General features: G+C 54.2%; 2 protein-coding genes across 2 annotated transcripts; one reads left to right on the top strand and one right to left on the bottom strand.

The window, feature by feature from the left end:
- Window positions 1-1,021: 1,021 nt before the first annotated feature.
- LOC102053274 (regulator of G-protein signaling 5) lies at window positions 1,022-11,459 on the top strand. The gene is made up of 5 exons (XM_005434175.3): window positions 1,022-1,163; window positions 6,423-6,533; window positions 9,276-9,337; window positions 9,458-9,624; window positions 10,143-11,459. The coding sequence occupies exons 1-5, from the start codon at window positions 1,120-1,122 to the stop codon at window positions 10,302-10,304; spliced, it is 546 nt and encodes a 181-aa protein (XP_005434232.2). The 5' UTR covers window positions 1,022-1,119; the 3' UTR covers window positions 10,305-11,459.
- Window positions 11,460-14,926: 3,467 nt separating this feature from the next.
- Window positions 14,927-26,213, bottom strand: RGS4 (regulator of G protein signaling 4). The gene is made up of 6 exons (XM_014287419.3): window positions 26,028-26,213; window positions 21,868-22,421; window positions 19,265-19,369; window positions 18,228-18,289; window positions 17,339-17,505; window positions 14,927-16,802 (listed from the first exon to the last, which is right to left on the bottom strand). The coding sequence occupies exons 2-6, from the start codon at window positions 21,909-21,911 to the stop codon at window positions 16,551-16,553; spliced, it is 630 nt and encodes a 209-aa protein (XP_014142894.1). The 5' UTR covers window positions 21,912-22,421; window positions 26,028-26,213; the 3' UTR covers window positions 14,927-16,550.
- Between the last annotated feature and the right edge of the window lie 1,556 nt (window positions 26,214-27,769).

Below are 27,769 nucleotides of genomic sequence, written 5' to 3' on the forward strand. Positions count from 1 at the left end.
ATGGGGACCCACCGAGTCAAGGCTTTGGCTATGGGTCCCCTGGGAGCCAGGCTGGTCCCCGTGTTTGCCATGATTTGCCTCTCAGAAGCAGCCTCGCTCACTGGGGTTGCACCTGCACCATGCCTGGCTGCTTGGCTGAGGCCGGGAGAAACTCATGCCATGGATGTCATGACCATAGGGAGGCACTGGCTCCGTGACTGCGAGTTAATGGAGTGACCAAAGAGATCTTCCCCGAGCAAACAGGAACACCCGTGTAGCACCCAAGCTTTAGGTGAGCAAGGGGCTGTGTCTCAGTGGGGCAGCGATGGGGCAGAGCCATGCAGGGAGAGGTGGGGGCCGGTCCCTGCTCAGGTCCCGCATCCTGCATCCTGCATCCCACATCGTGGGCGGCTCCAGACTCGGCTGTGTGTTTTACTGCTCTGCAGGGGAGTGGAAAAAGGCTCCAGATTTTCCATATAACAAAATGCTGGGCTGGAATTCTTTTCGGCCTTATTAAAGTGTCACTGTCAGATAAATCAGAACCTTTGCTACGATTAAAAGATTTAATTTATTTTACACTTACATTAAAATGAATTTGTTCTGGAGCAAAAGTCACTGTTACCCACCAACCGATAACCACTGTTGAAGCTGTGGATATTCTGACACTAGCCACAGCCTTTAAATCAACAACAAGACTTCTTGTAAGCACTTTTATTTTTATTAAAGTGACATTTTGCCCTGGGAAAAAACCTTGCTTGAATGAAGCATTTCTACCTGGCTTTTCTAAATACTGACCTGGAGCCTGATATGTCATTAAGTCAAAACTCCGTGGGCTTCCCAAAGACCCCCAAACAGCAGCTTGGCCCTTCCAATTTGATTACCTGATCTCACCCCAGAAAAACCACATTTTTTTCCCCTCCACGTGAGCTTAGAGAGGAGAAAACAAAATCCAGAAGCCACTGGGGCCGGGGCCAGCTGCAGCGGGATGGACGGCATTGGTTACGGGGCTGGCGGGGGTCCAGCTCCCAGTGCTATATAGGAGTGAGAGAGGGGAGCTGGGCTGCAGACTGAGCTGCTGCTGCCTGCTTGAGCCATCGCTCACACTCTTCTCGTGGCTGAGGAAAACCACAGCCTGCCAAGATGTGCAAAGGATTAGCAGCGCTGCCCCACACGTGCCTGGAGAGGTGAGAGCGGCCAGCATGTGCCGGGGTGCCGAGGGGGGCTGCCTCCCTGCAGGGCTCTGCTGGGGCAGAGAGGCTCTTCCTACAGCACATCCCCACGATGGACATCTCTCATGGGGACTGGGATCACCCAGCTCTGAACTGGGAGGGAAGGGAGGCTTGCTGGCAGGGGCTCAGTGGGATGCTGCAAGTGGCTGACATGCTCAGGGAGGGGGGCAAGTGCTGATCCAGTCCCAAAGTCTCCCCTCTGGATTGGGACCCTCTCTGTGACTCTGGGCTGCCCCAAACCCACCCCTCAACCTCAGCCGCTCCCCTGTGCGGGCCCAGAGCAGAAGCCCGTTCTCCTCAGATCTTAATATTTGCAAATTCTGGGGTGGATTGGGGAAGGAAAAAAGCAGGAATGCAGTTGCCTTTCCGAGGCAAAACCAGCCCTGGCTCCAAAGAGCCTCAAAACCCTCTTTCGCTGCCTGCGCCTCCCTTGCACACGGATGAGGCACCCCGGCCCCTCTCACAGGGCTCGGCTCCCTGCAGAGCGCCCACCCTGCCCTGCTCCTGGCACCCATTCATTCCCCGCACTGCCCTCCAAGCCTGCCCGGGGGTGCTGGTGCTTCCCAGGCTGCTCCCACCCCTTGGGAACCCAGGCAGGCTCCAGCCCCCAGCCCCTTCCATGCTGGTGGAAACCCTCCTGCGGAGCTGGAGGGGCTTTGGAGGGGGTCTGGTGAGAAGCAGAGATGTGAGGGAGGCCACCGCACACGGTGACAGGGCACTCAGTCCTTGGTAACTCTGTGGAAGACTTCCCGTGTGAGTTCCCCAGCAAGGGTCTCCTTGCAGCTGCAAATGCCTTACTACTGGTTTTTAGAGAGTGAGGGTGGCATTCACTGTTTTGGGGGGAGCTCGAGCGAAGTTCCCCCTTGTCAGCTGAAGCTGCGCCACTGGAGGCTGATGCTGCTGGCACAAAAGCAAGGCAAATCCCCATCAGAGGCATGAACACAAATGCCTGTGACAATTTCTTGAAACATGCTTTTTGGCCATCCTTACAGCCCCATGCTCACCTTGCCTGGTCTGCAGCCTCCTGCGCCACAGGCAGCTGAGCAGCACTCTTCCAGATGTGGGTAATCTCCATGTTTCTGCTCTGCTGTCATCTTCTTTGTCACTCTTCCGCTACTTTCTAATCCTAAACTAGTTTTTTTCCACTGCTGCCATGCTGCTGATTTCGCTGATCTCTGTTATGCCCTCAAATCCTCCCTCTTGAAGGCAGCTTCACTTACATGTTTATACACAGAGCTGGGACCCCGGTTTGTCCCATGTGCATCATGTTGTGCTGCTCTATGAGGCATTTCAACAGCTGCTGGTCTCATGAGACCCCCCTGCAGTTCCTCACGACTGGTCCCCAAGTGCTGTACCCTGGCAGCGCAATATCTGCTGCTCGGCCACTGACCCCCTTCTCCCCATGCGAGTGACATTTCACAGCACAGTCCCAGCCCGCGCTCCCCAAGGAGTACACCATGTCCCCTATGCGTTGTGGGCTACCTTTCCCATGCCGTCATCCATGAGATGAGCTTCCCTCCTGCAGCTGCCTGGGGTCTGGGGAGCCCATCCGGGGTCCCCTGCAGGCCCAAGAGGGCTGGTACCCCCAACTCTCCCCAAAGCACGTGCTTGCTGGCCTTTTCAGAGGGGGCTGATAGGTTCAGAGGAATCTCTTCCTACGGCCAGAGCTGCCTTGACTGCTCTCCAATAGACCATATTTGTCCATGTGTCCACCACAGCTCTCCGATGCAGCTGCTGCTGACTTGCCCATACAGCATCACACTTGCAGCTTCATGGCTCCTCACATCCCGCCTGGCGCCTTTTTCTCCTGAAGGGGCATTCCCTCTGGCACCCGCCTGTCCTTGGGCACAGCAGCAGCTTTAGTTCTTTGAGCCTCTTTTTTGTTTTTAAAGCTGGAGTCTCTCCTGACCCTCCTCAGCAGCCTTCTTGCGCCTGATATGTTTGACAGAGCCCATGTTTTCATTTAGTGCTTCTTGGAAGTTGTTTCTCAGACTTTTTCTTGGCTTACTCCCACATGTTCTTACACTTAACCTTCCACAGTTTACGGTCTTCTTGCTTTTTCTCACTCAGACATAGCTGGGGGCTTCTTGAAGGATGCCTTTTTGTTTATATCTGCCTCTTTTACCCTGCTGCTTAGCCTTTGCTGAAACCTTTCTTGAAAGCTTGTAATATATCTGCTGGAGGATGCCAGGATGATGCCTTCAAATAGTCCTTCCCTCCCACCAGCCTGCAGGCACTCAGCTCTCTGGCTGTCCTTTTTGTTCCCTTTCTACAAGCTTCCTCAGTGTCCGCCACCTCCCCATATTTCACAAAGGCCGCACAGCTGACGACTTGCTCGGCAGGAGCTTCTTGCTGCTGTCCCCACACTGGCACCTGCGGGGCTTCAGCAGGGTGGGCAGCCAGTGATGGTCCATCAACAGCACCATGGGATGGAGCCATCCCAGGAGCCCCATTGGGAGCAGCAAGCAGGGGGACTGCAACAGGAGTCCAGCATCAATCCAGAAGACCAGGCTGGGGAGAAGCCTACCCACAGCACAGCCTGAGAGAAGGTAGCCCCAGGGCTAAGCTTAAATGGAGCCCCCAGCCGTGGGCAGGGTGTGGGGCTCAGCTGGGGCTGCTCAGGGCCATTAAGGCCCATTAAGGCCTTTGAGCCTGACAGATGTTGGCCGTAAGTCACTGTCAGAGGGTGGGGATTGGAGAGAAAAATCTTGAACAGGTCTAAGCGTTATCCAGCAGAGCGTTTGCTGCTGTGTGAAGCCGCTGCCAATGGCACCCAAACCTTGTGTGTGTGTGTTGGCCTCATCCACACCAGGGCAGGGGGATCCCCTGGTCCTGCTCAAACAGTGACAGAGTCCTGGCCCTGTCTTCCCACCTCCTTAGGCTGCTGTGTGTTAGATTTGGCTCTCGGTGCCGCCCCTGCTCCCAGCACAGCCCACGCTTTCCCCCTGCCTGCCCAGGACCTCCCGGCATCCACCGTTCTGGCTTCGGAGGTGGGTGAGCCCCTTCGCCCTTGCTCTTCACCCCTGCCTCTGCCAGGCAGCAGCTCTGCGATGGGACACGTAGTCCAGTCTCCTGAAGGGACTGTCCCTGGTGCACAGCACCCGGCAGCGGGTCGGCTGTGGCGGCGTCCCTGGCTCTGCCCTTCTGAGTGTTGGGTGATGGCAGGGAGAGGGACACGGTGGCAGGTGGTATTTCTGCCCTCCCTGAGCCCATGCATCCCATTCCCTGTGGGGAGCTGTGGACACAAGCACAGACGTTTGGGAAAGCAGAGCCACGGGAGAGGCTGTCCTGCTCCATCAGCTTTCCTGGGCACCCTCTGCACCCACTCGTTGCTTCGGTGCCAACAGGGCTGCAGCTCCTGCCCATGTCACCTGCTGCTCCTTGCTGCAGCTGTGCCATCCATGTGGGTCAGGGCTTGCCGTGGGGGTCCCAGCATGGCAGTGCCAGCCGACCGGGTGCCAAGGGGCACCTGAGGCTTGCAGGAGAGCCAGCCCCAGGCTCTGGGCATCAGGAGCCAGCTCCAGCTTGACGCATTTATCTGCATTTTGTTTATTTATCAGAGGGAGGGGAACGAATGGTGCACGACAGCATCCCTGTCCCAGAGGCACCTCAGTGTGGGAGTGTGGGGACCTCGTCACCTTTTGCCTGGGGTCCTGGTCTTTCCATTCATAATTCAAGTTTTCTCAGAAGCGCAAGCAGCAGAAGCCATCCTGTAGCTGCTGTTTTCCATGAAAACAGTTGGGTGTCTGGGTCTGTGCTGCCCATGCTCTACCCCCACCACGGGGGTCCATGCAGACCCAGGCTGGGCTGCTCGCTCTGGCTGGCCCCGCTGCCCACTCCCATGCAAGGGCAGTTGTCAGAGGCAGGTTTCTGCCTGCGCCCCTTGAGAAGTGGGGGGCAGCCAATGTAGCAGCAGTCTGTGCTGGGTCTCAAAGAATCACCCAGGGGGCTGGCAAGTGGAAAACCAAAACACAGGGGGAGTTTCACAAAGAGGGAAAAAAATAAAGCAATGGAAATGAGATAGCAGACCTAGCAAGGGAGCGATCATCCGCACAGGGCTTGTGACAACAAAGAGCAGAAAGGAGAAGCGCAGTGAGCCCTGAAGCTGGGGAGCTGCAGCCTGGCTTTGACAGCTGTGCCACGGTGAAGGCACCAAGCCCAGCCAGCCCCTGGGGAGTGGTGTGTCCCCTCGCTCTCATTCACCTCTTGTGCCAGCAAGATGACCTGGAAGCCACCAAATGTTGCTGTGCTGGGGAAGAGTCCTGCCCTGCAAAGATGGGGTTGGGGCGGGGGGGCTGTCTGTTTTCACCCCTTTATTTCTTCAGCCTTATGCAGCACACTTGAGTTTGCTTTGCAAAAGCTTGGTTTGCTCTTGCTACCACCACCAAGCTGCAGCAGAGCAGAGCCTCCTCGGTGGCTTTAGATGCTCAGGACCATGTTGCAAATTGTATCGCATGGAAGGGAACACTGTGGGAGGCAGCTGGACCTGCTGTCAAGCCCCAGGAGCCCTCTCGTTTCCACATCCTCCCAGTGGAGGTGGGGAGCATGGCCTTGGGGCAGTGGTGACTGGCACTCAGCCTTTGGCAGGCAGAGCACTTCAGCTCCCGAAATCCTTCCTTCCCCTCTGCCCAGGGAAAGCAGCACCCAGGAGGTACTCTTTGGCAGGAGACTTCCTGCTGCAGACATAAGGCTTATATATTACTTATATATACACTATGTGTGTATATATATCTATATCTATCTCAGGGCACCCTGCTCCAAATGCTGTTGCCAGCATGGGGCTGGCATGGGGCTGGTGGGTGCAACATGGAACGGGGCTCGTTGCGGGGCAGCAGCCCAGCACAGCATCCTGCACAGCTCCTCCATCTCCTCACCAGCATCTCCTCCGGGCTCATCACTATAGAAACTGAGTGCTGCACACGTGTCCCCTAATTCATCCTCAGAGCAGCCCGCCAGCCCTGCTGATACAATTACCTTGGCCACAGATGAGGACAAAGCAAAGAGATCAAGATCAAGAGCTGCCACTAATTCTAAGTGCCTGGTTTGAATTGCCTCAACCAGGTGCCTTTACAGTCCATTTGTTCACGTGTAATTAATTACACAGCTTTGTAGCTCACCAGCAGCTGTGCAGGGGTCTGTGCGGGCACAGGGCAGAGACCACCCCTGCTGCCCCAGCCCGCTGCCTGACCTGCCTCTGCTTGTCCCTTCCTGCAGGGCCAAGGAGATCAAGACGAAGCTGGGCACGCTGCTCCAGAAGCCTGACTCGGCCATTGACTTCATCATTCCCTACCCGGAGAAGCCAGAGAAGCTGCCCAAGGTCCAGAAGTGAGTACTGCTGCACTGGCATCTGGGCCCAGCTGGAGGGGTGGGTGCCAGCCCCTTTGGGGGGCAAAGTAGCTGAAGCCCCGGCTGTGGGTGGGCACAAGGCTTTACACGGCAGGGAGCCCATGGCACGCTCCTGGTGACCTACCGGCTAGGTGCAGGCTCAGAGAGTTATGTCAGAGCAGTGGGAGATGTGTCAGGCAATACAGCTCTATGGAAACCAGATTTCTCATGGAAACTCTACTTTTGATGAGATTTCAAATTATTCGGTAGAGGTTTTGCCAGAGGCATACGACACTTGGCTTTCTCCGGGTCACCTGCCTCATCCCAGAGGTGCCAGCCCTACAAAGCCTGCTGGCTTCGGGGCGGCAGCGTGTCCCTGAGCTGGGTGCACAGCCCCATGGCACAACACCTGGCTCTGGGCAGCTCCATCATGATGGTACCATCTCACCTTATCGCCTTTGTCCTCAGCCTCTGCTCTCTGGCACTGAGCTGATTTAATGACAAAGCAAAGCAGAGGAGAAGCTAGAGGCTGATGGGCTGTGCTGTAGGATTAACAGTTCGAATGAGGCAAAATAAACCTTGAAAAGAAACGGTAGCTTAAATCTAAAAGCAGGATGGCTTTCTGGATGTAGGGTGATGGTCTCACCTGGGGTACCTCCAGCCCAGCCTTGGACAGCTCAGCCAGCTGCCTGAGCTGCTGTCCTGGCCACTCCTCTGCCACCCCTCAGCCCTGCCACCACTGGGTGTGTGAGACTGTCCTGGGAACACATGCCCCGGCCCCAGGGAGCTGCTCCCTGCCCTGGACCTGCACCCAGACACACACAGTGCTGGAGGACCCAGGTCTGACAGCACCCAGACTGCCTAATGTGCCTGCGGTAGGAGAGGCCGGCTGGCCCAGCTCATAGCACCAGGAACAAGGGCTCATCTTGAGGGACTGATGTGGCCATGTCATGACAAAACCAGGAGAGGCACGTATCCACTCTTCGCAAGGCCAGGTTTCTATTTCCACTTTAAAATCACAACCCTGTTTTACACCAGTCCTTCTCCCCACATTCCCCTTCAGCCCAGGCAATGTTACCCTACGCTGTGGTCACTTTGGTGGCTGTAGCATGGGGGGACACCTGTCAGAGCAGTGCCTGCCAACCCGTGAGAGCTGCCGAGCCAGGCAGGGTGGGCATAGCCGCGATGGATGGTGCATTTTGCACTTGGTTGCTGCCAAGCCCCGGATGCTTCTGCGAAGGAGACACATTTGTCCCCATTACCCATCCTTGCAGAAAGCTGGAGAACTCTCCACTGGCCGGAGGAGTTGTCTCCTGCACTGCACCATCGCGCAGCCTCAGTATCACTCACCCATCAGCATCTTGCTCGCAGTTCATATCATCCCAGGGACATTCAGATCGTGGAAAAGTGAATTTGGTAGTTTCCAGGAAATCGGGATTGTGTTGGGTTGCTGCAGCGATGCTCCTGCTCATCAGGCTGGGGAGACCCCTGCCAGGAACATGGGGGTAGGGAGGGATTTTGATCCTTGACAGCAAGTGCAAATGCAATTTGAGGTCCAGAAACTGAATGATCAGAGCCCCCATCATGGTCTTTACCGCTGAGTGCTGGCGATTTGATGATGAGTGAGGGCTGGACACCCAACTTGTGCCAGCCTTGCATTTCTGCCATTCTCTCCCCTGCTGGGTCCCCCCGGGCAGGGCGGCTGGGCAGGAGCACCTCCACTTGCCTCAGAGGCACCGCTGAAGCACCAAGGTCCCCAGGACTGTCAGGTTGTCCTGCCCTATGCTCCCTCCCCGGCCGCAGGGATGCTGTGCCCACCCAGAGGGTTTCAGCCCTGCAGCAGCAAACCAAGCCTGAGTGCAGTGCTGCGGGTGGCGAGCGGCCACGGTCTGCAGCCAGCCCAGCGCTCCATGGCCCTGGGGGCTTCCCTTGCCTCCAGCGCTGGGCATTGGCCCCCGTGGGCCCCCAGGGCAGCTTGGGCGAACTCCTTGAGGCTTAACAAAACCACAAACAAAAAAAACCCCACAAAGCTCTTTAGGTCATATTTACAAGCGTTGCATTTTAAAAAAAAAAAAAAAAAAAAAAAAAAAAGGAAAAAAAAGAAAAAAAGAAAACCCACGCAGATGAAAAACACTGAAGGTTTTCACTGGGGAGGGAGGGAGCTGAGGCCGGCGTCATGCCCCGCCGTGGGGCGTGGGAATGGGGCGGCCGGGTTGTGGGAGTGGAGGGGTGCTGACCCCCAGCCCCAGCAGTGCAGAGCTGGAATGATCCAGCCCCCTCCGCCCCTCCCCACCCCCCGCAGCAGGGAGCATCCTTCCCCACTCCAGCCGGAATACATAGGGATGCTTCCCAGCTGCCTGCAGACCCGCCCCCCCCCCCCCCCCCCCCCCCCCCCCCCCCCGCGACTCTGCTCTCCTGTGCATGGGTGCTGGGGCAAGCAGGGCACCCACGGCTGCAGGGGGGACTCACTTTGCAGTTTGTCCACGTCTCTGCTCAAACACGGAGGAATTTGCCCACCCAGCCCCGTCCTCACCCACCTTCCTTGGCACTTGCCTCTCCCCAGGAGGAGGGTACCCGTGCTGCGATGCAGCGGCACCCTATAGCCTGACCATCGCCCCTGCTCTGCAGCAGTCTCCAAGGCCTGTTCCTCCATTCCTCCCCATTTTTAAAGGAATTATTTAAAAACCCTGGAGCCCAGACCAGGGCTGTGGGGTGAGCATGGACTTTCTTTACTCCCTTCAGGCCATCACCAGAGGAGGCTCTGCAGTGGCGTGATTCCCTGGAGAAGCTCCTGCAAAACCCCTGTAAGTTCACATCCCCCTGTGGTCACATCTCCCCACCCAGCATCCCTGCCAGCGCTCAGCAAGGGCTTGCCCCCCCCGGGATCGCTGGTGCTCAGCAAGAGCTCGCTGCCCCCCCCACAGATGGGCTCGCCAGCTTCTGCACCTTCCTGCGCTCTGAGTTCAGTGAGGAGAACGCTGAGTTTTGGGTGGCCTGCGAGGACTACAAGAATACCAAATCCCCTGTGAAGATGGCAGAGAAGGCCAAGAAGATCTACGAGGAGTTCATCCAGACCGAGGCACCCAAAGAGGTCAGTGGCTGTGGGCCAGGAGATGGGAGCAGGAGGGATGAGGCTGCTGCTCCAGTGGCCTCCATCCCAAAGGAGAGCGGTGGCTGCAGGGCACCTTGTACCATGGCTGAGGGACTCGGAGGGCTGCACCCTCAGCAAGGGGCAGCCCCATCCCCACGTGCTGCACTCCCACCCCACACAGCCCTGGTGCCCCCTTTTACATGCTCAGCCTCTGCTGGGCTGTCTCCTGCTACAGGCACCTCCAGCACATGCCTGTCCCCCTCTCCCCACAGAGGGCTTACGTTAATTGTAAGGGATGACAACTGACAGTAATCCTCCTTCCCTGGTTAGCTTTGCTGCAGGATAAACCTCATCCTGACAGATTTGCCACCAACAAATCTCCCCAATAAGTGAACCTGCTTCAGTCCCTCCCCTCGACCTTCGCGTGGTTGTTGGTAGGACAGAGCAGGCAGGGGGAGATGCCATCACCCACACCTTGCACAGGCAGGATCCCCATCCCTCTCACACTCCCATCACAGGTGAACATCGACCACTTCACCAAGGCTGTGACCATGAAGAACCTGGCGGAACCATCACCAAGCAGCTTTGACATGGCCCAGAAGAGGATCTTTGCCTTGATGGAGAAAGACTCCCTGCCCAGATTTGTGCGGTCGGAGTTTTATCAGGAGTTAATCAAGTAGCAATGTGGCGGGGCTGTGCGAGATGTTCCCTGCGGGCGGTCCCACTGCTTCTGTCTAAACACCTGCCCCTTCTACTGCAGCTGCTTTGCTTTCTTCATACCACCCTAGAAGAGCACCCAGCGGCGTTGCTAAACATCTCCCCCTGTGCTTTGGACTGCCAGATGTCCTGCTGTTTCCTCTCTTACAGTCTCTTTCCTCTCTCACAAAAGACCCATTATCAGAAATCCCTGGTGATCCTCACTGGGTTTGGGACCCAGAGGGGCAGCAGAGCAGCCCCAGCCCCGCAGTGACCGGGAGCCACTCGGGCAGCCGGCACGTCCCTGGCACTGCAGGGCTTGGCTGTAGCCAGTGGCTCTGACACGCCGGCTCTGCCTTCTGAAGACTTCTTAGGCCATAACATTTCTGAAGACTTCTTAGGCCATAACATTTTTTCTCCCCGTTTTGCACATATCGCTGGTTCAGCCCAGGCTCGCTCCCTCCTCCCGGCTTCCCGGGCTGTTGCTGAGGCTGCGCAGGGCACCCACGGCTGGCTCTGGCCAGCAGCACCTGCAGCCCCGGCACGTGGGGTAGGGCATGCCCACCACACGGCTGGCATCACCTCACCTTCAGCAAGCAGCCGATGGGCTGTGCAGTGATGGCCACAGGGCAGTGACAGCAGTGTGGCAGGGACAGTGGAACGGCAGGGATGGCTGCATGGCGGTGCCAGGAGCCGCACGGCTGCGTGCCACAGGTGACCCCTGGCTGGCGTGAGGGGTGGGCAGAGCGAGCCTGCAGCACCGCTTCCCCAGTTGCTTCCCACTAAAGACAGTAAGGAGGGTAAACGAGATCTGTCTGTTCAAAACACCGGGACTGTTTAGCAACCCAGACCTCCCGCTCGCTCCAACCGCTTGCATGACGTGCTGAGCTCGCAGCCCGCAGCCCACACCCGTGTCCCCTGCGCCCAGCTGGTGGCTGGTGGTGTGCTTGGACTGCAGCTTCAGGTGTTGCTGCAGCGGCTTCTTGCTCCAGTTGCTTCTCTCTGCAGTAGGCACGCCAAAGCGATACTTCTGCACAAACCCAATCGAGGGGCATCAGTTAGAGGAGGGAGGAAAATCATAGTAGGGGAAAAAATGCTGCAATCGCAACTCTTCAGATCCAATTAAAAAATATATATATATTCAAAACGAATCCAAAAAACCAAGCCCAAACACAAAACCATTATGGGAAACATGAAAAATAAACCCCTGCCTTCTTGAACAGACAACAAACTCTGCTGAGTTTGTGTAGCCTGCATCTCTCCTGTCTCCTCCTGTCTGCCCAGGACTCTTAAAAAGACCAGCTCTTTTGAAATGATTCAAAGCCAGCCCACTGTTCACTACCAGAAGAAATGACATCTGAGGATGGGGCGAGGGTTTACGTGAAAGGCAGCTGGGGTCTCATTTCAGCCTTGAGGAGAATGTGATGAACGCCCGTTCCATGGGGCCTGGACGTTTTGTCCCTGCGATGGGTTCCTGGTGCAGCACCTGCAGGGCCATGGCTTGCAACGAGCTGCTTCAGCCGGCAGCCTGACAGATGTCGGCAAAATAACAAGTGGCCGTGCTCCCAGCAGGCATCCTGGACCAGCCACCCCCCTCCGGCTGCTCAACCTCAACTGCAAGTCATGAGACTCCATGCGAAATGCAATAAGATAAACAACGAGTTTGCCAGCCTTGTCAAGACTTTCAAAAGCTGATCAAAACCCCACCAGCCCCAAATATTTATGCATTGTCACTATGGCGATGAAGAAAAATACATCCTGAGCTGCAGGAAGTGGGCTGCATTTTCCAGGCAGGGATGGGGAGGCAGGGGAAGGATGGAGGCCATCACAAACGTGGCTTTTTTTTTTTTCTTTTTTTTTTTTTTTTTCAAGTCTGGAGCAAATGGCCTGGGAAAGTCAGTGTTGGAGCAGCAAGGGGTGATGATTGTGGGGCAGTCCCCTGGGGTGAGCATGTGGGGGCGGCCCCAAAGAGCCCAAGGGAGCCCACGAGCAGCAGCAGGGTCCTGTCAGAAGAGCACAGGATCCCCTGGCAGCACCCACTGCCCAGAGCTGGTGGGCAACAAAGGGGAGGCAGGAGCAGGGCTGGGCATGGGCTGGGCTGGGGGGGGATAGGGGGCTTGGCTAACCTTTCTGCTGCACGGTGCTCCTACTGCCTCCGCCCACACGCGCTCCCTGCACCCTCCTGGCATCTCCATGAATTGGTGTTGATGCAAGTGGGTTCAACATGCTCAAGGTCCCTGTTTACAGCGTGACCCGTAGGAATGGAAAACCTGACAGGCTCCCCTGCAGAAAGACCTAGATATTTCATTTTTACATCTTTTACATTATCCTATTTCCAGATACCGTCACCCATACAGTGAGTGTGAGTTTAACGCACAGTTAAATGCCAACACTGACACCACAGAGGTGGGGTTGCTGCTGGAGGCTGGCTTGCTACACACCACCAAAACCTGAGATGTTACTAGCTGCAACAGCAACGTGTGGGGCAGGGCGAAGGTGTCTAGGTATGTATGTGCCAAGAGGAAGGGTGGAGGCTGGAGTCAGGAGAGATGAAATAGCTCCATTAGAAAACCCTCCCCAGCTTGATTTCTGCTAAAATGCTGGAAGCCTACTTTAGGGGATGATCATACAGGTGCCAGTGATCTACAGGGTGGCCATCAAATGTGGCCTCTGAAGTGTTTTGGAGCTCCTGGGAGGTTGTGTTTGTGTAGAAGGGTCATTTGGCTAATTACTCGGGTGGGTTCACCCCTTGCCCCAGAAAGGCGGCAATGCCTGTACCCACCCCATGGCCAAGCTTTCCACAGGCCCAGAGGTATTTACTGTTGGGCTGATACCAACCATCATATTTCTGGTCAGAAATACTTCATGTATTTTATTACACTTTCTCTCATAAAAATTGGCAATGTATGAGCACTACACACACAACATAGTACACCTGTATCCCTATAGCCATATATAAGTATACACACACACATATATACGTACTCCTAACATGGACATCTGGATCCCCAGTGAGTCAGAGAGTCAAAAATAAGAGTTTCTGGATCTTGTGTTTGAGGTCTGTCAGAGAGATGAGTGTGCGTGGGTTTAGTGTGGTCCCAGACCCCATTGAGGGAAACCTTGGCCATTCACCCAAGCGAATGTGAAGGTGCATCTTCCAAAACATCCCCTGAAACCACCCTGTGCCTGCGGCCGCTGGGTGCCCATAGCTGTGGTGCATCCCGGTGCCCGAGCTGGTGCAGGAGGCAGGTCTTGTGCCCTCCAAGGGACTCCAACCCCTGCCGTGGGGCAAGGCAACCCCACGTTGCAGCCAGGGTCCCAGGCACCAGGCGCTGCCTCCGTGCCTGCCCGGTGCCCTCTCCCCACCACGGCAGCACGTGCAGGAGGGCTCCCTGCAGCCACATCCCCTCAGATTAACACCGGGGGATTGTTTGCTGCATGTTTTCTGGTTACTTCAGTGACCCAGACCCTGGCACCTCAGCGGTCATGATGTGCATCACGCAGCTGTCCCCTGTACGCTGAGGCAGGGCTTTGCTGGCACTGCCCTGTCCCAGTCTCGGGGACCACCAAAGCCTGCAAGGCAGTGGGGGGAGCTGCCCACGGGGGGCTGAGGGTGTCCTAGGGCTCGCCCAGGCTCCCCTGGTCACTCCCTGCAGGTGCCGAAGGCTGTGGCCAAGGGCTGGAGAGAGGTCAGGAGGTGGGCATCGGCTCCTCACACCCACGAGCAGCAGGTTTTCATCACAATGTTCTCCATGTGATTCCCACTGGAGATCTTCACATGGGGAGCACATGGGGCACTGGTGTGCACTGAGGAACTGGTTGTGTTAACCCATATTCATGTACCACTCAGTAAACCACACATAAACATGTATTTCTGCTACTGTCTTAATGGACTATTCCTTTTGTCTCTGCACTGACGGTGCAGCGTTTCCTCACCCTCTACGGGGCGCTCCCCAAACTTGTGCCCAAAGGCCCTGGCAAGTCTGGGAGCTTCTGTTGTAACAGACGTGGTGGTTTCTCAGGAAACTGAAAATGGAATAAAAACATCATCCCAGAAGGCAGAAGAAACTCCCCAGTGCCAGCATGGCAGGGGCATCCCCAGCCCCGCTAGCAAAGCCAGCTCCGGCAGCAGCAGGGGCTGAGCACAAGCCAGCCCTGCTCCCCGCACGCGCCTCTGCACTCACGAGACCCAGGCCCAGGGAGAGGTTGAGATCTGAGCTAAAATGTGTACCCCTCCAGAGCTACGGGTAGGAAAGCATTTGCAGCTGGGAGTTGCTCCTCTACGTTCCCCCCTCCAAGGCTGTCAAGGGGGTCTCATGCTCACCCCAGCCCCTCGGCAAGGATGGGTGCTCCCTGTGCTGACCGTGCTGTCAGGCACGGCGGCATGGACCCCATACAGCCCAGCATTCCCCAGGCTCACAGTGCGATGGTGTCTGAAGGATAACAACAAGATGAAAAGTTTCATCTCTGAAAGGTGTAATTGCTGTTTCATCTTTCCATAATTTAAAACAACCTCTGAGCGAAGCCATTCATAAAATGACTTTTTATAGTAACATTGCCTGATGAATTGGATCTCCATGCATTTTCTGAGGTTCACACAACGGCATTTTAGAAGGGTCTAATGCAAACATTTTTATTTAGAATGTATTCATCATTAAGTATCAATACAGTTTTTGCAATAGTTATCAGGTTCCCAGTACCAGGGGAAAGTAAAACATAGCCACATGCTTGGCTACGTTCAGAGCTTTAGCAAGCCTCTCCATCTCTTAGCTGAACATGCAGGGTGGTATGTGTCAGCACAATTGAATAAATACAAAATAAAGTGAATTTTAAATGAGACATTTCTCTGTGGGCCTGGAAGTGCCTACTGGAGAACCACAGCCACCTCCTGCCATTTCAAAAGCCCAGTGTGAGAACTGTTCTGGGCTGGGATGCAGAGCGGGGAATACGCAGTTGTCAGAGCAGCAATATCCAGCTAAGGAGAGACCAAGGGCTGGGGGGAGCATGATACCTGGCACGGCAGCCCAAGGCAGCAAGCCCTGCACCCATTCCTTGTGCCTCCAGCTGCAGGTCAGTGTCAGTCCCAAAGCCCCCAGTGACTGAAAAGTAAGCGGCCGTCTGGCAAAGCCCAGGATCGGTAACGAGACTGACACATTCCTCCTACCATCTTCAGGAAAAAAGTGAGTCATGCTGCTACTGAAATACAAACTCACATAAATAACATTAAAAAAAAAAAAAAGAAAGAAACAAAGACATTGTCAAGTACTCCTCAAGCAGGGTCTTTCCTCCCCAGCTGTTGTGTTTGTGGTCTTGCTCCCTCACAAACTGCTCTGTGCAAGTCAGGGCAGGCAAACCTGAATCCAAAGGGCACTCCCAGAGTCAGTAATACACCCCTACCAGGCTGGGGGACAAGGAACGTGCTTCTGTTCTGATCAACTACAGTATTTAACCAGGGAGCACAAAGGACTCGATTACTAATGTATGGAATAATGAACCTCCTCCAAAAGAACAGCTCTGTGCAGCCCTAGGAAGGATCCTCGGCCAGCATACGCTAGATGCTACAGAGGGAGCAGCAGCCAGAGGGGAGAGCTTCCCTGCCATCCTGGCCGTGAGGATCGAGGGAGGCTGAAAAGTTTTGGTCTCCTCCCTTCAAAGCAAGAGTAGGAGCTCTCCCTGGGTCCGATTGCTGTGCTGCAGCACAGCCCGGCTTCTGAGCAAATACTGACAGTCTAGCCATTTGGGAGCTCTACAAACACAGCTGAGGGCCACAGCAAGTCCTTTACATCTAAGCTTTTTGCCAATTAGAAAGGGGAGATCGTGGTCCCAAACGCTTCCCTTGGCTTCCTCTTTGCCCCGCTCCCTGCCAGGTGTCTCACGGCGCCATGGCATGCCTGGTCCCTTGGCTGGGTAGCGCTGGGTCTGAGCACCCACGGCCCTGCCGCCCTCCCGCACCCGCAGGGCTCGCCAGAAACAGAGTGGCCATGCAGTGCCTGCACCCAGCTCTCGCGTCAGACACAGACTCCAGGGCTCCTACGCCGACGGAGTCAGAGGAGGGTTTGCTACACAAACTGAGCCTGGCTTGGGTTGCAAATGCTGGCTGTTGCATGACATGGAATACAACTGGGACATTAGACAGGTATTGGAGACAGCTCTGATGCTTCATGCCGATGAATGCCTTTGCCGCCATATACTCTTGCGGGAGCCCAGCCTGCTCCTGCCTTGCTGCAGGTTCAGGCGCACTGAGAGATGATGTTCGAGTTGCAGTCTAAGGTGTGAGTGTGGCTCCTTTTGCAGTTTTCAGGCCGGCAGCCAGCACCAGGTGGGCTGACCAAGTCCAGGTAGTAGGGGGACTTGAGGAAACGGCGGTAAGAATCCTTTTCCATGAGGGTGAATATTTTCCTCTGAGCCTCATCAAAGCAGGACAGTGTAGGCTCCAGCATGTTGTGGCTCGTCTTCTCCCGTGTGCATGAATCCAGGTTCACCTGTGGGCCAAAAGGGACAGCATGAGTAGGACCTGTCCCAGAAGTGGCTACCACAGGAAAGGGAAAATCCCAGCATCTCTCCACCAAGTGTGCTTCAGCCGTCCTTGGTGGGCAGCTGTCTGAAACGGCTGTTTGACACCCCATCGCCCTGGCAGAGTCTGTGCAGCTGGGTACCAACTCACCTCTGCTGCCAGCTGAACTGTCAGGGGGACTGACACGTACCCCCCTGGGATGCAGCCAGCCAGGAAACTAGAACAACTGCATGGGAGCAGCTGGAACACTGGGAATTAAGTCCCCTCGGGCTTCTCCCACTTGAGTGTGCATGTGAGATGGCCATATGGTTGTAACTAAACTCACTTTCTCTCTATCCAAGTTTAATACAAAAGCAATACAAAGTACACCATTTCCTTGCTAACCAGCCGAGAAGCAGCACCCTGCAACTCTTGTGAAACTACCGGTCTCTACTTCCCCGTGCTACTGGCCTGGTTCAGAATTTAGGGTGACACCTTTGCCCAAGAAACGTTCTCTGCACATACCTCTTTTGTTGCCTGCACTGAGATGAACTCATCATAGATCTTTTTGGCCTTGGGGCTGAGCTTGGCCGGTGACTTGGTTTTCTTGTAGTCCTCACAACTGACCCAGAACTCGATGTTTTCCTCACTGTACTCAGATTTGAGAAAAGCACGGAAAGCAGCCAGTCCTCCTACAGATTGTTTAGAGGAAAACCAGATCAGGTAAGAGTGCTGATTCCCGGATAGTCGTACCCCTGGGCCCCAGCAAACAGCAATTCTGGGTTCCCCTTCCCAGAGCCGAATGAGCAGCTCCCTGGGGGCAAGCAGTGGCGACAGCCGCCTGCCTCCGTGGCAGTCGCTCCTGCACGCGGAGGGAGGCTGGAATTCAGACTGTCCCCATGGGGATGCCACACGTGGGTCCTCAGCTGAACACAAGCAGACTTGTGCGTTCCCAGGAGGCCCGGAGGAGACAGCCAGCACACGCCACGGAGTCTCAGGCCATGGGAACAACGCGAAGGAAAGCTCAGGAAAACTCAAGGCCATCAGTGTAGCCTGGAACCAACGGGAAGACAAAGTCTCCCATGGGCTCAGCTGCAAACAGCGTCTCTGCTTCTTGGTTCTCGTTTAACCCGCTGTTAACTCGTGCTGCAGCCTTGTCCGCCCCTCGCACAGGGGCTTAACCAGCTGCCTTCACAATAGGGACAGCTCGGCAGTACGGCAAAGCCCGACTTACGCTAGGATTATCCCTTGTATGTGACCAAGAGGACGCTTCACCACCCCTCCCCCAAGGCCTGTGGGGCCAAAACAGCTTCTGCATGCTGCTAAGAGACACGAGACAGTGTCCCGTGCCCACTCCAGGGACCCCTGACAGCACACACACCCTGCAGGCAGCAGAAGAGCCCTCTTTACTTACTGTCATGATGGATCAAGTTTTCCAAAGAGTCTGCCCACTTCCTGACTTCCTCTTGGCTAACCCTAAAAGGAGACAAAGGGAGAAGCATTGGGAAGATTTAATGGGAGTACAGAAGGGACAAATTTGGGTTTTTGCTCAGCACCACTAATCTTTTTCGCTGATTGTTCTAAGAGCATACACGAGAGACCTAGAAGAAAATGTCTGCTTGCTTTACAGAGACCTCTGGGGATCCCAGATCTAATCTACAGGAATTCTGGTTTGCAATCCCTGTCACCAGCCATGGGCTGGAAAGGAATTTTCCTGGAAAAACTGTTGGGGTCTTTGTGTTTATTTTGTGACTGGCTACACATCTTGCTGGGGCATGGACCTGGGGTCACGCTTACAGGTCACGTGAGTGAACTCCAAAGGGCCGATTTCTTTAACCTGTCAGGGAAACAGCAGCTATATTGAAGAAAAAGAGGAACGTGGGAACTAGAAACATATGGGGAATGTAGGAACACATCCTGCTTTCATCCCCCCCTACCATACCAGAACATCCTAGGGCTTGTTCTATTCTGGGTGTATACCTGAGCCTTTGGAGTCCTCCTTGGAAAGAACACAATCTACTTGCATCTCAGTGAGAGCAGTGATACCCTGACAGGCTGCTCTCCCTGTTTTCTGTGCCAGTACCTCTGTGCAGCTGTGTGGACTGTTGCACAAATCCAGCTCAAAGAGACAATGACGCTGATTCTGCACTGTGTGAAGTTGTGCTGGGTCTTGTGATGGTGTTATTCCCCTGCGCAGCAGGCTGCACAAGGCTGTCCATGTGCACATGCATACTGAATCACAGAAGCGTTGGCAGAAAGGAACCTCCAGTTCAATCTTCTTCATGGAAAGGGACTATCAATACCTGAGGACTACTGCCACACAAAAACCCCAGTGTTCAGGAGGTACTGGGAAGCAGTAGCAGAGATGCTAATGAAGTTCAGCTCAGTGAAGGAGTAAACAACATGGTGCAACCAGCCTGGGCTTAACTGCGTGGCAGCATCTGCTCTTACCTCTGGCTTGAAGGTATTTTCTCCTTCTTGCCCTGGGAAGAGCTGTAGTCACAGGAGTCCGACTTCTGCAGCAAGAAGCCCAGACGATGCTTCATGTCTTTGGCACTGAAAGAAACAATTCAAGAACATTACAACTCCCTCTGCAGCCTCCTCACCCACTATAAAGTCCTGCAGTGTTACTTGGTGACACAAATGCAGGTCTCTGCTTGTGACTCCAGTGCTGACTTTCCGCTCCTCACATAATGCCCATTTCATTTACTAGACAAATACAAGAGCCAAAGAAATCATATTTTCACATTAAACAGCACCATTTTCTTGCTGAGAAGGTCACCAGCCTGGAGGCAGGGCTGACAAAGCGGGAGAAGCTGCTCTTTTCCTACTGTTTTTTGCAGTTAAAGTATCGGGATAGAAATGCATCACCGTGCTGGTAAATGTGTTGCTTCTTGGGCTGATTTGCCCAGCTACAAATGTCTGGTTCTTACCCCCTTACTAATCCTTTCCTGCAGCCCTTGGCACCTCCTCACCTCATCCCCCACCCGCAGGAGCAGCAGGGCTGTGCCAGGCCACCCCCAGAGCAGCTGCCTGTGACACCGAGGGAGGGGACGGAGCGAAGGGCTCAGGGCAGGACCCTGGGGTGACAGCAGGGGACGAGCCAGAGCTTCACCACCACTAGCCCATGCTGATTGCAGGCTACTCTCTTGCTCCACAGCAAGCTCCTCCGAGGCTGCATGCTTACTTTTGTTCTTTCCACCGTGCTTAGGACAATCGTTGCCTGACAGCAGCACCGAGATGCGCAGCTGGTACTGGCCTCAGCATCCCTCTGACGTCCTTCCAGTTTAAGGACAAAGGGGTGGGTAAATCAGTCCTGCCTGCTCAGGGGTGCAAGCCCTGGCCTGCCGCAGGGTGCAGTGATAGCGAAAGCAGGAAATTCCTCTGCTCCGCAGATCAGAGCCTGGACAAGAGCAAGAGGCTGTGCCGTAGGGCTGAGCCCTGGCAGCTGCTCAGCCTCCCAGCACTGCTCTTTGCTCCAGCCACAGCATCCTGCCAGCAATCCCGGCCACATCTTATCTCAATGCTTGCCTGAGCTCGTGAAGGCTTCCTTAACAACTCCAGCACTAGGGTGAGGGGGAAAGAACCTCGACAGCTTCTCTAGAGCAGGGTGTGCATGAGCAGAGCCAACATCCAAACCCTGCCTGGGCAGATGTTGGGCACCCTGAGCTGTCTTTGCTGCTTGCCCAGGAGGAGACCGCTCCGGTCTGCAGGGAAGCAGCAGCAGTGGGAAACAGGACACTGGTGCTTGCAGTGAGCCCCGCAGCTTTCTGGCAGAGAGAGGCATTTTCTTGGGAATCCTGGAGAGAGATGGTTCAAAGATGTGAACTTTTTCTTTCTTTTGCATTTGCAAATGCTCTCCCCCGGCTCCTGCAAATGTTCCTGCAAATTGAGGGGGAGGGTGTCAGTATTTGTTCCTCACATTTTCAGCACTTGTTTTCAGATCCACCACAAGCAGGGAGCTTTTTCTCCCAGATGGGAGCAGGCTGAGTTTTTGTTTGTATTTTTCCAACCCTCTCCCATAGCACAGCCACTGGGAAGCAGCCTCAGGGCTGCTCCTGAAGGCATGAGCAACAAGAAGGATTGTGCTGCGCCATCAGAGACCTGTGCAAGTTTGCACAGACTGGATGAGCAGGGAGTTCTGTGGGGCCCGTGCTGTTCTGGGGGCCCTGGGCCACCCTGCTGGTGGTCTCCAGGCCCCATAGCACCTGAAAGCCCCTCCGGAGGGCTTATGGCCACCTTGCAGGAACAGTGAGCCCTTCACACTGGGCTGTGGGGAGGCCCAAGGGCATGCTTGGGGGTGCACAGGCTCAGCAATGCCGGCACAGGGATGCCTGGCTGGTACCGTGCGCTGGGCTGCGGGGCTAGATCCTGCATCCACGGCAGGGGTACAGCTCAGCCCATCCTGATCGGCACCACATGATGGGGGTATGGCCAGCTCCACACCAGCCCCATAGCACTGTGCACCAGGGGTATAGCATGACCTGGTCCCTCACCATCAGCCCACAGAGCTGGGGGATACAGGCAGACCCCACACGGGCTGCTGCCGCATCCAGATCTGTGGTGCCCTGGGCTGGCCCGCATCCCTGCCCTGCCCTGCCTGCTGGCGGCCAGGTCTCTGGTCCTGCCAGGCTGGGTTTCTGCATTTGGGATGTGTTTTGGGGAATGACTCTCAAATTTTCTTATATCCTGTCTGCCTTGCTTCCCCCTCCAAAAAAATCAAGAAAAGAAAATTCAGCAGAGAAAGGATTCAAAGGAGAAAAGGGATGCAAAGCTTTCAGCAGAAGCAGAGGACAGGAATATCAAAATATAGCAATGCTTGTTTTGCTGGTGGGAAGGATGGCTTTAGAGTTCCCATAGTTCAAAACATTTACGCAATTCTGCTTCTGAATAACAGAAAAAACAAAAGCCTGTAAGCAATCATTTATGTCTAATCCTACAAAAGAATCAGAGCTGAATCTGCCACTTCTGCTTCAGACACAAAGTGCAGTAAATACATCGGCATATCTCCAGACTTACGAGACCATTAATAGATGCTCAGAAATAAACAGTACCTTTTTAAGCAAGTGGCTGGCAGCGCAGCGAGTCCCTTGCACATCTTGCTCCCGAGGTCGGTTCTGTATTCCAGGAAAAACAACAGTGCAGGAAGCAGCAGAGGCTGTGTGCGGGTCTTTCGCTGTCTGCAGAATTCAGTCTCTCCTCTGAGCCAGCTGCGCTGCCTTGGCTCTGTTTTATAGCCTAGCCCAGACAGCCCAGCAGCACTGGGTGACCCAGTCAGGAGTCAGCACAGCAGCAGCACCCGTCCCCTTTTTGCCCACCCAAGAGGAAGAGGGTGACGTATAAGTCAAGACAAAGGAGTGAGTGGGACTGAAAACCTTACCAGAAATGAAGCTTAGTGTCTGGCTGCAGAGGTGGATTCAGTTAAAAGGGCGGAAAAAGCTTCAGGGGCTTTCCTCTATTACAAAAGGTGGAATGGCACAGATAAAAGATGCTGAAGACTTTCAGAGTGGCAGAGATAATAAAAAGGGTCAGAGAATCAGATCTGAGAAGCGAGATGAGCTTTGCTGGTTCCTCTTTTCATTTTCCCCTTTGCTCTCCCCAAAGCAACCTGAGCAAAACAAGGGACAAGAATTTTAAACATAAAACTTCCTTGCAATCCCAACAAATTCAGAAACCAGAGCTCTAAGGAAAGAAGAATGTAAATTCACCAGGCAACTACCCAGGCAGATGACACTGTCCTGTTTTATTCTAGAGGCACATGGATACGTGCCTTTGGTGAGGCTGAACATCACCTCCCCACACCCCCCCCATCTCCCCCGCCGAGGGGCATATCACTATTGGAATGTAAAATGTGTGTCTCCCAGCAAACACATATTTGGGGACAGCTCATGTACATGTGTAGGAGAAAGACAGACAGGAGGCTGACAGCACAGCTGCCATGGGTATATGAGTATCTCTGCTTCTTTTACCTTCCTTCTCAATTTGTGTTCGCCCCTAATAAAAAAAACAGACTGTGAGGCTCAGGAGTCCCCGAGTCCCCAAGGGAAGATGATTAACTAAATAGACATAATTGTGCCTGTCCAGAGAGGACTTTGTGTCAGTGTTGAGGCTACTCTGTGTGAAAGGATGAACCCATAAGACACCTGGCTGTGGGGATGTGTGATGGTGACTGCGCTGCCTGGGCTCTGCTGCAGTCCCAAGGCAGAGCAGAATGACCCCAGCTACACCATTTGTCCTCAGCTTTGGAGGATGCAGAAGGCAGTTGCTCCTCCAGAGAGAGAGAACTGGCTGATATTTATCGAGTTGTGGCTCAGCACAGCCTGTACCATCATTATAGAAGAGGGGAAAGCTTTGTGCAGACGGACATGCATATGGTCTGCTGCACGTCAAGCCTTGCTCCCGCTATGCCGTAAAAAAGCTTCAGTTCAGCAGCAGGCTGTCTGCCCACGCTACCCAATTCTGTGCTCCCTCTCCCCAGAAACCTTTAACTACTTTGCCCACAACCTGCTGAAGTCACAGGGTGAGCTTTTCCTTCCTGTGTCTCTAGAGCCTACAGCCAGCACCACAGACAACCCGAATCCCCCACCAGTTTACCTGCCTTGGCATACTGCATCCTCCCAGATCATTAACTGTGCTGAAAGGCAATGCTCTAACTTCAAAATGCTTTTCTATGAACGTGACTGTCCTGACGCCAAACCTAAGGCAACATGCCTGCAAGTCCTGCACTGTCTGGATTAAAAATGAGCTCTGGCTCAGGGGAGCGTAAAACTTTGATTGAGTGAAGCCCCTCGTGTTTTTGGTAAGAAGCGACTGAGCTCTGACAGAGTTGGTGCCAAAGCTCTCTGATGCCTTCTGTTTAGGAAGAAGAGAAGCCAAAGGGTAAAATATAGCCACCAGGAAAAAAAATCTTAACCAGTTAATTAATTGCTAAATATTTCATTTAATTTTAATCTCAAACTTGTGCAACGTTACTGCTGTTCATGGCCAACAGCAACATGTTCATTCAAGCAATTCAAGAGCTCAGCTGGCCGACACAGTCAAGGCGTCTGCAAGCTCTACCACCCCTGACATCAGGGCCTGACCTCCTGGCTTAGGAAGGTCCCAAAGGCTGATTGCTAGGGCAGGGAAACTGTGCAGAAGACAGAAATTTCACAGTTTCTTTGTAAATTGGCATGTGACCATGTTTAGGACTGCCACCTTCTCTGTGGATTGTAAGCACGTTGGCTGCATGGCTCTAATGATGCTCGAATGCTGGTGTTGTCAACACCAAGTCACCTTCTGTATGCCTCAAGTTCTGTGTGAGCAGACTATAAGAAATTCCTAACACTGCCGTCACAACAGCCAGCCCAAAGGGCTTTGCAGTTAAGACCATCCTCCCTGGAATGGGTACGCAGACTCTTAGAATTGCTGCAGCTGAAATTTCTCTTTTTCCAGTTCATTAACGCAGACCGGTTCAGCCTGGCCCCCATGTGAGGAGTCTGGGTTTGTGTACTGTTGCTCCTCCGTTCCCAGCTGTTGCAGTTTCCTATCGCCATACTGCTGCAGCTGGCCCCCAATCAAAAGCACCTCCTTCCACCTCTTACCCTTCACAGTCAGGCCTCTTCTCTCAGGGCACATGCTGTGCTGTGCTCTACACCAAAATCTCCTCCCTGCCAGTTAAAGCAGCAGCAGCTCACGCCACTTTTACGCCTGTCACATCACCTCTGCTCGCTTCACCTGTGGCACAGAGGAATCGGCAGTGAGGACGGGCTGGGGTGCAGGGCTGGGGGCTCCCTGACCAACACATCTCTTGGCTGTGAGGTGCTTTGGAGGCACCCAGGGGTTCACAGGAGACCACAGGATAGGAATCGTCTGCGGTTCCCACTGTGGCATCTCTCACCCCCCCACCCACTCATCCCTGCTGCATCCCCCGCCTTGCCTCCCCAGGCAGCTAGAGACAAGGCTACGAAACCGAGCTTTCCCTCCCACCACTGCTGCTAGGGAAAGACGTCAGACACGTGTGCTCACCCCCGTACACCAGCGCGGGTGGGATGTGTCCCTCTGCCACAGCCCAGCAGCAGGCCGTGGGAGGGGGCAGGGAGCATGGGGAACGCTGCTTTGGTGGTCACTGCCCAGAGGCAAGCTACGGCAGGCTGTTGCCCTCCTGACAGCACAGGGCTCTCCAGCCTCAGTCCCGTCCCATCCCAGAGCAGCACGCTGTGGGATGCATGAACGCACAAGGAAAACGGCTGCTTTGCGTCGCTGGAAGCGGAGAAGGACATGACAGGGGAGCTGTGAGGATGTGCTGCTGGGCCAGCGCCTCTCCTGTCACCGCCGCCTTCCCCCGTCCACCTGGCAGAGGCTAACAGCATCCCGCTCTTCCCCTTCTCCGTGTCTCACAAAGCCAGCCCAGCACCACGGGAGTGGGCACCACGGGAGTGGGCTGGCAGAGCCGCTGGGTGTGCAGGGGCACGCTGGGCACAGCGCCGCCCGTCTTTCTCACGGGGTCCCCACCCCAATACACCTCTGCCCCCCCCCCCCCCCCCCCGCTTGGCAGACGGTGTCAGTGAGGAACTGGAGCAGCTCCCACACCCCTGAGAAGCACCAGCCAGGGTGGCACCGGTCCCCAGCTGCCCTGGTGACAGTTCTGCCCAGGCGAGCAGCCCCGGCCCCGAGCGGTGCCCAGCTCCCTGGCACACTTCCCCCACACCCCAGCCCCGAGCGCTCTTTGCACAAAACCCCTTCCAGTGCAATCCCACACTGCTGATTTCTTCTTCGGTGCACCCGTTAGAGGGTAAGATTTCCTTCCACTAATGAGGGCTGCATCTTCTCCACATAAAGGCGTGCTTTGATTGAATTACGGCTAATGAGCTGGGAACAGAGAGCCCTGGAAGGACCATTTGGGTCTGAGTTCGGGTGAATCAGCCCAGCATGTGCCTGACGCTGCATGCAGCCATATTTCCTGTCCCAAGGCACTGACTATGACCTGACCTCCTTAAAGGACACATGGAGAGGCCACATTTGTCCCCATAGAGTCCCCCAGCCAGCACTGGGATTCCCAGGAACACTGTCCCACAGCATCGTTTGAGGAAGTATTTCTTTCCCATGTCTCTGCAATGCGCTGCCTGGCTTCACGCATGACCACAGCCATGGCCCTCGCAACCAGCCCCCAGAGGCAGCCTCTGAGGAGAGAGCATCTCTTCCCAAATTAGCCCTGACGAGAAGGATGACTCACCATTCTGCCACACAGTTAATTCGATGCTCACGTGGAAATCTTCTCAAGTGGACGTACCTCCAGGCTGACCCAGTCACCTCTCTGCCTCTCTTGGATGAGGCAAAGATGAACTTTTACAGGCAAAGCAGCTTTGGTTTGTTGTTGCAGTTTCTTGCGGAGCCTGCTCCTCTCTGAACCGATGCTCTGTCAATGCCAGCACATTCATTCAGCACATTCCTTAGCCCCAGCTTCATACAACTCATACAATTTTCCCATGCTCTCAGGTGTTTTCTACTTATGCATGCACCTACACCATCAGTGGATTTTTGTCATTTCTAACTGCTTGGAAGTTCCTAATAATTTTGGGGGGTTTAGTTGGGTTTTTCTTTGCTTCAGCCCTCAGTTTATAGGGCTGCCTACTTCTTCTGTTACTACCCAGACGAAAATATTTCATCTTGTAGCAAAGGAAGAATTTTGTTCAGCACAAATGGACTTTTTATTTTCTCCTGGTTAGGGTTTGGTAATGAAATAAGTGTGGGGTTTTTTGTCTGGCTATTGTTCTTTGTGGGCATCAGACAACAGAAAAAGCTATAATTTGAGTAATTTGCCTTCAGTTTGCCAGATCTCTCTCCATCGTCCATCTTGATTAACAGCTCCTTTCCTCTTTATCAATAAGAAAATTTTGAGTAGGACTGGACCACAAACGAAGCCAACACATGCCTGTTTACTGTTGCTTTCCCAACACTGAAACCACTTTGAAATGTCTCATTTAGCCACTTTTAGTCCATTTAATATGGCTTTTATGACATTTTAAGCCAAATATTGATAGCAAGTCATATTCATTTATAAATCTCTTTCACCACCACAACTCCTTCATAAAAGCACTATTAAGCTTATTAGAAAAGGTCTGTTTTACCATTAAATCACATCAACTGGTATCAATTATATCACCACCTTTTCAAATGAGCCTTTTGTCTTCCATTGTAATAGCGCTGCTGCACTGATCAAAAGGTTAATAGCTCTTTGACTATATAGCTCATCCCGTCTTACAGCATGGCTTTCTTCCAGTCTCCTTTTATTCTAAAATGTATGAAAAAGAACCGCTCTTTGCCCTGAGAGGTTTTTAGCCTATTCCTCCAAGAATCTTGGAACAAGTCAGTTGCACTGGGTTGGTATAAACTGTGTAGGTCATCCCCAGGGCAACATAGCCCCGGGGCAGGGACTCACTGACTTTTGCAAGGGACACTGAGCAGACGCTTGCACTGTGTCCCAGCTCTGCCCGCAGCTCCTCTGGAAGTCTCCCAGTGCCAGACCCCAGCACTGCCATTGCTGCTTCTGTCCCTGAAATGCCTGGGGGCATGAAGCAGGTGGTTTTGTCCTGTCTGGGTGCTGCCAGCCCCTCCCCAGCCCACAAACTCCAGCTGAAGCACAGCACCCAAGAGCTGGGTGCTGCTCCCATGGAGCCAGGGCGGCTCTAGTGAGACACATGCTACATACTGCTTGTGGTGAACTACTTCACCCTTGACAGCAACCAGGTCCAAGTATTTTCACTCCATAGTTTGACCCGATATATAGTAACATGAATGTAGCTGCTGTTGTTTTAAATGCACCATTCTGTGTTCTTTCATGTGCTTTTTCACAAGCTGTTTGCACTTACTATTTGAAGCTTACTGGGAAATCCCCTGTTGAGACAGGAACTGTGACGGGTGATGGTGGGACAGCTCAAATGGACCCCTGTGGGCCCATCACCATGTAGCTTTCAG

The sequence above is a fragment of the Falco cherrug genome, chromosome 12 (genome assembly GCF_023634085.1).
Source record: "Falco cherrug isolate bFalChe1 chromosome 12, bFalChe1.pri, whole genome shotgun sequence".
Lineage (NCBI taxonomy): Eukaryota > Metazoa > Chordata > Aves > Falconiformes > Falconidae > Falco > Falco cherrug.

What these genes read in the sequence shown, in the direction of transcription:
- LOC102053274 (XM_005434175.3), top strand. Translation starts at nt 1,120, where the DNA reads ATGTGCAAAGGATTAGCAGCGCTGCCCCACACGTGCCTGGAGAG. An exon ending in CCCCACACGTGCCTGGAGAG is followed by an intron (nt 1,164 to 6,422) that starts GTGAGAGCGGCC and finishes CCCTTCCTGCAG; the next exon opens with GGCCAAGGAGATCAAGACGA. An exon ending in AAGCTGCCCAAGGTCCAGAA is followed by an intron (nt 6,534 to 9,275) that starts GTGAGTACTGCT and finishes TACTCCCTTCAG; the next exon opens with GCCATCACCAGAGGAGGCTC.
- RGS4 (XM_014287419.3), bottom strand. Translation starts at nt 21,911, where the DNA reads ATGTGCAAGGGACTCGCTGCGCTGCCAGCCACTTGCTTAAAAAG. An exon ending in AAACTTGATCCATCATGACA is followed by an intron (nt 17,506 to 18,227) that starts GTAAGTAAAGAG and finishes AACAATCTGTAG; the next exon opens with GAGGACTGGCTGCTTTCCGT. An exon ending in CAGTGCAGGCAACAAAAGAG is followed by an intron (nt 16,803 to 17,338) that starts GTATGTGCAGAG and finishes TTTGGCCCACAG; the next exon opens with GTGAACCTGGATTCATGCAC.